Raw genomic sequence first — 13,331 nt, forward strand, 5'->3', positions numbered from 1 at the left:
TGCAAGATACCAGAGGATAGTTTTTCTTATATAATCCTTTTGCAAAAAAAAAAAAAATAATATCAAATTTTTTTAGTGTTTGGAATTTTTTTTAAAGACATTTAGAAACTGGTTTAGAAATCAGAAGGTAAATAAAATTTTGAATATTTTTCATGCATTACGAAGATATAGTTTTACATAACAGATATTTGAGGAACGTATCATCAGACCTTAAAAAAAAAGTTTACTGAGTATCAAATATACGAGTACAAAAAGTAATAAGATTCATTCAGGTAAGACAGCATTTGCACGGGGAAAAAATGAATTCTCACTGTTGCATTTACCGGTAATTTTGAAATGATTGACCCACAGTAAGAAACTAAAGATTTCAAATTGTTTTGCTATTTTTTCAGTGCATGTCAACGCAAGTGCTATGAAGATGTATACGTAATTAAATTAAATAAATTTATTCAGATGCTTGTTTGCTATTGTTATTTGGGCTCCATTTATACATGTACTAGGTGCTATATATATTTTTTTTTGTACAGGGATTGCAATGATGTGTATTATATATACAATTTAAGCAATTCTAACTATGATTGTTTTGGTAATAAATTGTTTGCATCAAGTGCATTTTTGTTTTGTTTTGTTTTTTTTTAGCTCATCTTAGCCAAAGGTTCAAGTGATATTTTCTCTCTTGTCGAAATATGTCTGTTGTCTGTAATTTTTGTCCTTGTCATTGTTTGTGACTTTTCATAATTATATATTTTCATTTTCTTGTGAAAAACCCTAGGGCCACTGGGTCAAATTAAAGTCAAACTAAGCGAAGTATCCTTGGATGGAGTCTGGAGGGGATAAGAAGTTTGTTCTGAAGGGCCACATCTCCCTGCAAGGGGAGATATTCAAGAGATGCAAAAATATAATGGGACTGTCTGAAAAAATCTCTTCCTAAGAACCACAGGGTCAAAAAAGATAAATCTTGTATGAAAGCTCCTAATTTATTCAAGTGTCTTCAAATCATGCCCCCCCCCCCAATCAGGGGTGGGTGGGTGGTGCCCCAATCAGGGATCGACATTAATGGTTGTCCGATTGCCCGGGACAAGTAAATTCTCAATTCGGGCAAGTGAAATTGTCGACATACTTGTCCGATCGGGCAAGTGAATTTTTTTCATACAAATGTACATATTTATTTAGTTTACATTAATTTATAAATAAAACAATAAATTGAACACTTGATTTCCGCCACGCACCTGACTGACAATGCTTTTGCATTCGAAATTCCTTGGTAGCATTTCTGCTGGATTATATACCGTTCATTTAAAATTTGAGTTCGTTGTTTTCTTTCGTAGGAAATACGCTCTACGTCTAACAAAATTTTGTTAACTTATTAGGAAATTAGATTATTCACGCACAGAATATAAGTACAGTGTAACACGTTGTATTCTGATCAAGGTAAGATGTATGTTTCGTAGCAACTATCTTCCTTAAGCGTTGCTTCACAGTTATCGCTGTAAATCACGAATCACAGAATGATCCTACCGCAAATAATTTTCAAAAATATGATTTTTTTTTAAAGGAAACGCAGGGTTATTGCCGCATGGCAGTGTGTGTTAACAGGTTAAATAATGTACAAATTCAGGATCGAAATTTTTTCAGGTACCCGGTAGCTCAACTTGCCAAATTGACAGTAGTGTATTTCTTCACATTTGTTCTTTTCAAAACGTTTGCAGTAATTAATAATTTTCGCTTTAAGTTCCATCCTAATTTTGGGCAACCAAGTTTTGCATTCGGACAAGTAAAAGTTTGAGATCACTTGCCCGAAGGGCAAGTGAATCTGAAAGTTAATGTCTATCCCTGCCAATAGGGGTTCACTGCCCGTACGAAACTCTTAACTGTTTTCCGCCTGGAGTCCGGGCGGACTGAGACGGATTCCGGTTAAGTGCTAGGTGGACTAAGCCGTACTAAAGGCGGACATGGAAAACGTCTTAGCTTTAACCGTTTTCCGCCTCATATCTTAGGTGGATTCCACCTTAAATCTGAGGCGTATTTTTGTTAGACGTTTTCCGGCTTAGCTCTTAGACGGATTCTGCATTAATCTTTAAATTATGAACAGTTTAAATCATGACCACATGTTTCATTCCTCTAGATGACCTTGTTTTCTAAAGGCACTAATGGGGGAGATATTCGAAAAAAATAGTCAAACATCGCTTTTAATCCAGTTATTAGACTTTGAATATTAGGCTTTTTATTACATTGAAGATTGCGTTTCCTGGAGGAGTAATTTTTTGCAGCCATATTGTATATCAGATATACGTTTCTAATGCGCTCCTGCTTGACCACCCTCTACAGGGGGCGGAAGTTTTCAGGCAGAGCCTCTCTTTGGATGCATTGGTCAGTTTGAATGCAGATTTTGAAAGTGATGACTGTTGGTCAATTTGGTTGATGAATCTTTATATCTTATTCAGTTTAAAAAGGAACTCAGGCAAGATGTATGCCTGTAAATTACTATTCTGAAGATGATTTGTTATGTGTTTTTGGAAAAAAGAGTGATAAAATACAACTTTTGGTGTTATTCTTAACTAAGCTTTGAAGTGAAGCAAATTATGCTCGGTGAACATGCTGAATGGACAAAGAAGGACTTCTAAACACTGTACAGGAATACATGTAACTGTGAAAACAATTGGTAAGTTAAAATTTTTAGTGGTGTTTTTTCTTTTCTCTCTTTTTTTGAATTCGTACAGCCAAAATATGTACACACCACTCTCCACCATTACTTCCGATAATTAATTCCAATTGGAATTAATAGCATTGAGGCCCTATATTCACATTATACTCTACACTAACCCAGATGTTAAAAAAAGTTTGCGCATAAAATTTCAGGCGCCATTTCCTTTTGCCTAATGTAGGGTAGCCTCAACCCCCCCCCCCCCCCCCCCCCGTTTTCAATGTTATGAGTATATCCTTTTAGATTAAAATATTAAAAAGTACAAAGATAAAGGATAAAAAAAATTACTAATCCATTTGTCAATTATTAATCAACATGTACTTTTGTGTAATTTTATTTTCCACTTTGCGTATGTGTTTTCCGGAAATACGATTTCCTTTTAAAATTAGCGACCTGTAGTTACTTCCAGTTTTAAAGTCACGATATGATATGTGTTAGCACTGGTTTAACCAGTGGTTTATTAGTGGAATGGTGACACAGACACCCTTCTAAAAGTGTAGTTCTCTGCTCAGTTGGGATTAGGAGTCAGGTTCTGAGATGTAAGTCATCATTTAAAATATTAATATATACATCATGTACATGGAATTCTTCTTCTTTTTTTTTGATGACATTCTTAAAATACATTTTTGGGGTGAAATTTGAACAAGTTTTTTTTATTTATTTTTTCATCCATATTGAAGTGTACCATTCCTCCTAACGTTGATGCATCTACACGATAGTTTTCCTAATTATTCAATAAGCAGCTGCAAATGTACATTTCAAAACATACATGGATATGAGTATATTCATTTAAGTTAGATCTACATATTTCATGAGCATTTATTGAATATACATGTAAATTAAAAGCGTTTGTAGAATGGGGTCTTACGTTATTACCTTTTACAAATATATGAAGATTATGAAAAGTAATTGAATAAGAGATTAAAAACCTATTTAAGTCAATTTTAAAACTGTGGATATTAGGATTTTCTGCAGTGCAGTGTTATACATTTCAGCACTTCGAGCTTTTTAAGTCCTCAGCAATTTTGGCCGATAAAGGTAAAATGAGGACTGCAGCAACTGCAGCAAGTCAGGATGAAGGCCAGAAGTCACTGTCCATCCACCCTTAGGAGTAAACTCGCAACGCTGCTGAGACTACTCATTTGAGAGCTTGCTGAAGATTCATGGGAAAAAGGAATGCAGTCTAACACCTGTGCTTCATTCAACTGTATTGGAGGTTATTAGAGGTAAGAATACATGAAGACATCAGACGTCTGATAAATATATAAAAAAATATTCTTATATTTTGTAAGTTTTAGTGTTGAGAGAAATTAGACAAGACTGTTTGCATCCTGATCTGTAATACAGAATAGAATGTCATAAAAGAGTCATTTTATTGAAAAATGTTGAAGAGTTGTTTTAAAACAAAAAATTCATCTCAGTTTGTATAAATTTCTTTATAGACTTCAACATGTGGTGACCGTGTGTGAAGAATGGCAAAGGAAAGCTTGAATCATGGAAAAGATAAGTTATTCCAGATAACTTAGGAAGAAGAACAATAAAATGACACACTCTTTCCTTGCAGACAGAAAGAATTTTGTGAAAATAATTAACCAGTGGTAAATTAACAGCTAATTGGTTTGTTGAATTGACTTTTAAACAATGGTTTTGTCTTTCTTTTTTTATTTGTTAATTCAACTGTGACAGTCACATTATTATGTAGATGTATGAAGAAAAATCAAGTTTTGGTACAATATTTTTTATCTTTTTATTTCATGTGAATTTAAGGCAAGGCATAACATTTTCAAATGTAAAATCTTTTTAGTCATTGAATTTTAAAGAACTTGTAAATAAATGATTTATAATTTGTATAATTTCATTTTTTTTTTAATTGTTAAGTTTGTAAAAGTCTGAAACAACAATAGCTGATACACTGTGATAGGCAGATTATGTAACCATTAATGCAAAATCCCTCTAACCATTAAGGCGGAATACGCCTTGCTAGTAAGGCAGAATACGCCTATCTTAAATAAGGCGGAATACGCCTTGCTAGTAAGCGGAATACGCCTATCCTAAGTAAGGCGGAATACGCCTTGCCATTAATGCGGAATACGCCTTGCAGGTAAGGCGGAATATGCCTTGAAAGTAATCCATATTAGGAAAGGCGGAATACGCCTTAACTCATTTAAATATTTCGAGCCCTATTCCGCCCTGATTCCACCCGGACTCCGTCTAATAGTCTTATTAAGATCTTTATAGATAAAGGCGGATTCCGTCTTTTGATTTCCGCCTAAGGTCAGGGCGTAAATTTTCGTACAGGCGAGTTTTAGATGGAAATATTATTACAGGGATAAAATGCTTTATAATTTTCTTCTCAAAGCCAGCAATAAGTCAATGTCATGAGGTAAAAAAATAATGGTACCAAATTAAGGAATCTGAAAGGTTTTGTCACAAAGAATGTGTAAGTGGAATATAAAAGACATAGCAGCAACGGTTCAAGTTTTTTTTTTCAGTTGTAGGTGAAAACTCAAAGGTCAAATTCGAAAGGTAAAAAAAAATGTTGGTACCCAAAGAAAGGTCCGGACATTTGGAATATAGTTGTGAAATATAAAAGCCCTAGATCCAACCATTCAAAAGTTATGGCCAAGGTTAAAGTTTTGTTAATTTTGCAAAAGTAGGTCAAACACCCTGGGTCAAGGCGAAGAGGTCAAATTTGTTACCAAAAGAAAGGATATCAAAATTTATCACTGTGGGCAAGGTTATTGTGGACAAACAGATTAACAGAAAAACAGTCGGACGGACAGACCAAAAACTATATGCCCATGAATCTTCGATTACGGTGGCATAAATTATATGCATTTTTTTAATCAGTAAACGAATTACACAGGTACGAAAGCCGGATAGGCTCGTTTTTGACAAGGCAAAAAAAAAAAAAAAATTAACTCGTTATAACGAGATAATTATCTCGTTATAACGAGATACAAATTGATCTAAAGAGTTAATACATCTATTAGTAAAGAATCGACAATTATTTATAGGAAATATATAGAAGCGAGTCGATCAAATTTGTTTGAAGTGTGCATGCGTGATAAAGATTTTATGGAACAACAGCATACTAGTTTTTTTGTTTTATGCCTTTGATCAGTTATTGTTTATTGAAAAGACCGAAGACAAATATACGGAAACTTATGACCGCCTCATGTTGTTGTGTTATACCTTGAAATTGCAAAAGGGGCAAGATCAAAATTCAATGTCTGACAAAAAACTAAATTCACGTTGTTTTTATCATCAATCCCTCCTTCCCCTCAATAATAAACATGATGAAGATAAAAGAATTTAAAGAAACATTTTAATTTACCAATTTGGCATGAAATCTCATGTACAATATGTATTTTTGCGTTGTTATCAATGTGGTAGAATAAAAAACCTTTTGGGACTCTTTATTCTACGGAAGCCACAATAAAAAGGTGAAGGTCAGCAGGCTGAAATGTAGTGCATGTAGGAAATTCACATGCCTCACTTTGACAATAGTAAAAACAGTTGATATGTCTGTGATCCTTTTTGGGTATAGAATGAAAGTGTATAAAATATCTAAGTTTACAATATGATACGCATTAATTAAGGTGTATTTCAAGCATAAATTATGCCTAGAATTATTACTTGTATACATCCTGGTGGAAAGATGCGTGGTTCTATCTTCAGGTGGATCCTCCCTCATCAGATGTTTCGGCGCTGTCCACTACAGCCTCCAGAGGTGCGCCGACTGGGGTGATCAGGTCCCAGCCCGGAACCACTTGGCTTAACATCACTGCGGTTCTATTTTACTGTCTATATCACTGCTGTATCTTAACTGTCTTTCCATTTACCTGCCCTTCTTCTCCACAACCACATAGATGCTGACTCTGCCTCCCTACACAGACTCCCTATCAGTCTCCTTCTCTCTGCTCCAGTAATGCCAATGACTCTCGGTGCCCTCCACATAGACTGTCCCACAAATCCTCTACATCCCACTTCAACTGCGAAAAACCAGACCTTCCATCCATTTTGTTGACAATCCGTCACTAGGTCTTGGTACTTTAGGTTTTTCCTCTCATATGCATCCTCCATTCTGCCTTCCCATGGTAATTTTAATTCCATAAGAATTGTCTGTTTTGTTGCCACTGACCAGATAACTATGTCAGGCCTCTTGTTTGTAGCTGTTATCTCAGGTGGAAATTCTAATCTTTTCTTGAGGTCTTCCCGCATCTGCCAATCTGTTGCTGTCCCCAGCAGACCACTTCCTTCCACACTAACTTTATGTCCTTTTTCACCTTCTTTCACAAAGTTGACAAATCTCAGGCCCTCTCTGTTTTTCCTTGGTTTTTTGATACTTTTCTCCAAGGTGTCAGCTATACTGGCTAGAACTTTATCATGTCTCCAAGTGTATCTCCCATCTTTCAAAGCCTGTGAGCATGCTGATAATATGTGCTCCAAGTTTGCTGATTTACTACAGAGGGCACACTTTGGATCATCTGTCACTCCCCATGTTACAAGATTAGTTGGGCTGGGAAGGACATCGTAAACTGATTTCAGCTTAAATTGAAGTCTGAATGGTTCCATCTTCCAGATATCATTCCATCCCAACTTCACCTGGCGTGTATTCTCCCAGTTCAACCAGCTACCTTGTTTCTTCATTCCAGCTGCTTTCACCATTCTTGAATCTTCCTCTATTGTACGCATTAAATTTTGTTTCTCCTCTACTGAAGCTGTCCCCCATCTTGCTGTTGGTGTGTCATCACGCCCTTGTCTTCCTATTGCCTGTCTTCCAATTATATCACTGATTCTCAAGCGGGATTGTGCTTCCTCTATAGTTTCCTTTACTGACCACTTTCTCCCTGTCCTAATTTCTACTTTCGCTGTCCGTACCCTCTCATCCTTGCTATTCTGTAACAATAAATGTTGACGCACTTTTGTCTCCTTGAAGTCTTCAGTAATAGACTTAAGAGGTAACTGTAGCTTTGTCCCAGAGCTATATAAACCAACGCTGCTGAAACTTCTTGGTACCCCCAGCCATCTCCTCAGATATCTGCTTGCTATTGTTTCCATCCCTTCTACTATGGTCAGGGGTACGTCGTACACCAATAGCGGCCATAAGAGGCGAGGCAGTATCCCATGTTGGTAAATCCATGCTTTATATTTACCAGGCAGTCCACTTTTATCCAAAGTTTTCATCCATTCATTCAGCTGTCTGCATGTTTCTTTTACATTCTGTCTGTCTGTTAATGTGTCGTTGAAGAATTTCCCCAAGCATTTTACTGGCTCCTCTGAGACTGTTGGTATTGTCTCTCCATCAATCTTGAATCTTTCTTCCTTTACTTTCCCGTTCTTTATGACCAAACTTCGGGATTTACTTGGTTTTACTTTCATTCTTGCCCAAGTGATTGCTGATTCTAGTTCTTGTATTGTCCACTTGGCTTCAATAACTGTCTTGGTTGTAACTGTCATGTCATTCATGAATGCTCTCCCTGGTGGTTGGCGTACTCCTGACTTCATCCATGACACTCTGCTCTTCTTCTCCACCGATTTGACTATCATGTTCATTGCTGCTGAGAACAGGATAACTGATATGGTGCATCCTGTGACTTTACCAATTTCTAAGCGTTGCCATGCTGTTGTGTAATCCTGTACTGTGAATCTTAGCTGGAGATGATCAAAATAGTCTTTTAAAACTGCCCTTGTCTTCTCTGGTACATGGTATCTTTCGAGTGTCAGTTCAACAAGTTTGTGGGGTACTGTTCCATAAGCATTTGCTAGATCTAGCCAGACTACTGCCAACTCACCTTTGGACTCCCTGGTTTCCCGGATTATCTGTGTCAATACACTTGTGTGCTCGATACATCCTGATATTCCAGGTACTCCTCCCTTCTGCACAGCTATATCAATGTACTGATTTTCAAGCAAGTAACTAGACATTCTCCTAGCTAAAATTGCAAGATATATCTTTCCTTCTACGTTCAGGAGCGATATTGTATCAGTACTTCTCATTTCTCTTCTTTGGAAATAAAACAGCCTTCTGCTCTGTACCAGCTCTCTGCCAATCGGCCTCTCCTCCAAACAACTCTTATCAGTTTCCAGAGACGCGTTGTCAGCCGTTGACAGTTCTTATAAACTTTATATGGAACTCCATTTGGTCCCGGTGCTGATGCTGCTCTGGCTTTCTTAATTACCTCTACCACTTCTTTTAGCTTTGGTGGTGATTCATCAAAGTGTTGATTTGGCTCCTCAGGATGTATCAACTGTTCCCACTCCCCTAGCTCTTCGTCCCTATGTGGATCACTGTGCATCTCCCTCAAATATTTCTCCACCTCCTCCTTCGAGCTCGTAACTGTGATAGTGCTGGTTTCTCCTCTTCTGTAGCCTTTATATACTGCTTACGAAGCTGCCGCAGGTCTTGTCTCATCTTTGCTATTTCCCTCTCTCTCTTGTTCTTCCTTCCCTCCTTTTGTGATTTTTTCCTTTGTTCTGTGCCAACCTGTCGAGGTCTACGTTGTATATAATTGATGTCATAGCTTCTATTTTCCTGTCAATACTGCCTGCAAGGGTCGTATTCAGAATTACATCAACATCTCGATCAAACTGTTCCCAGTTACTTTTATTGTTACTGTTTGGCCATTTTACTTTCCTCCTCCTTATATCACTTTCAGTACACCGATTGTCTCCCATCTCTTCTTGCTGTTGATTTCTGGTCTGTAATTGATTGTTGTCATCACTGTCATGGGTCTCACTGTATGAAGCCTCGTCATTGCCTAACACATGGAGGCTGTGGTCACTCTGGTGTTTGTCCTGAACCACTTCCTCCTCCGTCTCACCAGGTTGCCCTGTGCGTTGTGTTAACCGCTGCTCTGGCTTACATCCCATCTTCCCCATGTGGATTTTAAGGCCCCTTTGATTCTTGCATACTTTCCCACAGCTGCATACATTTTCACTGTTCGTAGTCGTCATCGTTTTCCGTTGCCTGGTTGCATCCTGATTATCCATCCCTACAGGTCGCTCATCCTCCCCCGCTCTCGCGCGACCTCGGGGGTGTTTAGGTATATATCTGTCCATAGCGTGATGAAATGGGTCCTTCCTCACGGAACTTGTGCTCTGACCTGCCAAGCCTCCACACCCCTGATCCCAGTCTCTGTCACAGAGTGGCTTGCGGCTTCCCAAATTACAATTCAATTTTTTTATATAATAGTTATTTTTACAAAATATACAAAACACACGCGTTTTCTGCATGGCTTAATCAGTTAATGGCTCAATGGCTGAATGGTTCAATGGCATAATAGCTTAATGGCATAATGGCACAATGGCATGATGGCTTAATGGCTTTATGGCTTTATGGGATCTATTATATAAATTAAAGTTAGATACAGACATAATATACTTAATACTAGTATACTTCGCTCATACTTGTACATTTTCCTGTACATCCACTAAGGTGCATTTTACTGTATTATACATATAATAAGTTGCATTTTAGTGCACTTTACATATACTTCATTACTTCAATTTACTTTACTTTACAGAACTTGTACGTTCACACATAGAATAAGTGTACTACTTGTAGACAATAATTTTACTTTAAGACGAATACTATACGACATACTTTGTACATACAACACTATGTCTACATTATACATATACTCATACACTTATACTTTTACTTATAATATATATACATTACATGAGCAAATACTACTTTGAATCTAACTTACGAATGAAAATATAGAACAAAGTTCTGTGGCCATTTCAGGAATAAAAACCATCAATAAACAATATCAACTAATGATAATAAATAAAATACACTTACCCAGAATAGGTGGACCTCTGGTCATTAAATATAAAACAATTATTTAAGCATACAGGAAAAACTTGAGCTGTTTTACAACACGACTGCTCTGGTCATTTGCTACGCCCAATCTGATTTCTGAATAGCATGGGATTTAAATCGCCGGGTAAAACCTGCTGAACAAGCTTAAAAGTATGGAGAACATATTGGGCAATAAATATTAGTTATACAGTAATTTGATAAAATATATGGAAACAATTATGGACATGAATTGTGACAGTCTCTCCTGGTTGTCTCCTGTCTCTCCAGGTTGTCACTGAACTTTTCTCAGTTGTCATCCAGACTTTCCTGGCTGTCACTGGTTTCCAAGATAATATTACTTGTATACATCCTGGTGGAAAGATGCGTGATTCCGTCTTCAGGTGGATCCTCCTTCATCAGCTGTTTCGGCGCTGTCCACTACAGCCTCCAGAGGTGCGCTGACTGGGGTGATCAGGCCCAGCCCGGAATCACTTGGCTTAACATCACTGCTGTTGTGAACTTTTCATAATTCTATATATTTTCATTTTCTTGTGAAGATCGAACCCCAGGGCCACTTTGCAAACAATCCTTGGGTGGAGGGGATAACAATTAATATAAGTTTCTTCTGAAAATGAAGGGCCACGCCTTCCTGTAAGGGGAGATAATCAAGAGATGCACAAATATGATGGGACTGACTGAAAAAAAAATTGTTCCCAATAACCACGGGGCCAAAAAGGATGAATCTTGTATGAAAGCTCCTAATCTATTCAAGTTTGTTCAAATCATGCCCGGGGGGGGGGGGGGGATCACAATAGTGGATGAGAGTTCTACATGGAAACATTATAGTGATAAAATGCTTTATAATTTATCTTCTCAAGGCAAGCAATAGGTCAATGTCATAAGGTAAAAAATTAGTGGTACCAAAGTAAGGAATTTGAAAGGTTTTGTCACAAAGAATGCATAAGTGGAATATAAAAAGCCACAACAGCAACGGTTCAAGGTTTTTTTTTCAAATGTAGGTCAAACTCAAAGGTCAAAGTCGAAAGATGAAAAATGTTGGTACTCAAAGAAAGGACCGGACACTTGAAATACACTCGTGAAATATAAAATCCCTAGATCCAACCATTCAAAAATTATGGCCAAGGTTAAAGTTTTGTAATTTTTTGTAAAAGTAGGTCAAACTGCAACGAGATAGTTATCTCGTTATAACGAGATACAAATTGATCTAAAGAGTTAATACATCTAAGTAAAAAAATCGACCATTATTTATAGGAAATCTACAGAAGCGAGTCGATCAAATTTGTTTGAAGTATGCATGCGTGATAAAGATTTTATGGAACAACAGCATACTAGTTTTTTGTTGTATGCCTTTGATCAGTATTGTTTATTGAAAAGACCGAAGACAAATATACGGAAATTTATGACCGCCTCATGTTGTGTTATACCTTGAAATTGCAAAAGGGGCAAGATCAAAATTCAATGTCTGACAAAAAACTAAATTCACGTTGTTTTTATCATCAATCCCTCCTTCCCCTCAATAATAAATATGATGAAGATAAAAGAAAGAAACATTTTAATTTACCAATTTGGCATGAAATCTCATGTACAATATGTATTTTTGCGTTATTATCATTGTGGTAGAATAAAAAACCTTTTGGGGCTCTTTATTCTACGGAAGCCACAATAAAAAGGTGATGGTCAGCAGGCTGAAATGTAGAGCATGTAGGAAATTCACATGCCTCACTTTGACAATAGTAAAAACAGTTGATATGTCTGTGATCCTTTTTGGGTATAGAATGAAAGTTTTTAAAGTATCTATAAAGTTTACAATATGATACGCATTAATCAAGGTGTATTTCAATGCCTAGAAATATGTATTGTATCGTGAGACAGGATTTTTGATATTTTCACTTGTGTTTCGCACTCATGAAAATATAAAAAAAATCCTGTCCCACACGTGAAATAAATTCCATATCAACTACAAAACATTGAATATCCTCTATTTATTACACCCCCCCCCCCCCCCAAAAAAAAAAACAAAACATCAATCTCTTTTTGAAATAAAAATTATATGCTTGCAATGTATACATAATAAATATTGTGATGAGGAAAATAAATAACGACGTTGCTTCAATGTTGTATTAATAATATACATGTACATGTAGTATTAGGTCTATTCGTTGATCAATCCTAAGTAAAAAGATTATAAAAGTGAACTGGCGTTGTCAACTTTTTTTCTTTTTTCTTTTGTTTTGTTAACTCTGGTTTGATGTTTTGTCAACATGTGGTAAACATAAGTGTAAGATCCGCCAAATAGACGTGAATCTCAAATAGATCTACGTGAATCTCCACAGCTTGCCCCCCCCCCCCCCCCCCGCAAAAAATATAAACAGTGAATCATGACAGAATATTAGATAAAATGTCAATATCAGTAGATCAGATCTAACGTCTTATTACTTAGAAGAATGTAATATCATTTTTGCTTCATCATTCCTCATCATCGTGGACAATCTTCATAAGCTAATAGTTCAAGGGGGGGGGGGGGGGTAAACCAAGTAAAATATTTGACAAGAAAAAAAAAAAAAAAAAAAAAAAAAAAAAAAAAAAGAGAGAACAGATTTGATATTCCAACTACGAGTATTCGCCATTATTTTCGGGATATATTTACTCAGGTAAAAAAAGAAATCTGGAGGAAGGGGCACAAAGATAATCTTGACCGCCCTCTTTTCAAAAGTGGTGGTGGGGACATTAGTCCCCCTATTACTACGCCTATAATCTAACTGCTGATGTCTCACCATCCCCCTTCTTCAAAAC

At 36.7% G+C, this 13,331-nt stretch overlaps 1 protein-coding gene and 1 long non-coding RNA gene across 2 annotated transcripts; one reads left to right on the forward strand and one right to left on the reverse strand.

The window, feature by feature from the left end:
- The first annotated feature begins 3,152 nt into the window (after positions 1-3,152).
- On the forward strand, positions 3,153-4,486 carry LOC133193733 (uncharacterized). The gene is made up of 3 exons (XR_009721990.1): positions 3,153-3,243; positions 3,700-3,930; positions 4,147-4,486. It is a non-coding gene; the product is annotated as an uncharacterized LOC133193733 (long non-coding RNA).
- A 2,043-nt stretch (positions 4,487-6,529) lies between these two features.
- On the reverse strand, positions 6,530-8,635 carry LOC133193994 (uncharacterized). Its single transcript, XM_061329905.1, has one exon. The coding sequence runs from the start codon at positions 8,633-8,635 to the stop codon at positions 6,530-6,532; it is 2,106 nt and encodes a 701-aa protein (XP_061185889.1).
- Positions 8,636-13,331: the final 4,696 nt, after the last annotated feature.

The sequence above is a fragment of the Saccostrea echinata genome, unplaced genomic scaffold (genome assembly GCF_033153115.1).
Source record: "Saccostrea echinata isolate AGI-Se365-2 ecotype Australia unplaced genomic scaffold, CSIRO_AGI_Sech_v1 ptg000028l, whole genome shotgun sequence".
Taxonomy (NCBI): Eukaryota; Metazoa; Mollusca; class Bivalvia; order Ostreida; family Ostreidae; genus Saccostrea; species Saccostrea echinata.

Coding starts and splice junctions, on each gene's coding strand:
- LOC133193994 (XM_061329905.1), bottom strand. CDS start 8,635: ATGTCTAGTTACTTGCTTGAAAATCAGTACATTGATATAGCTGTGCAG.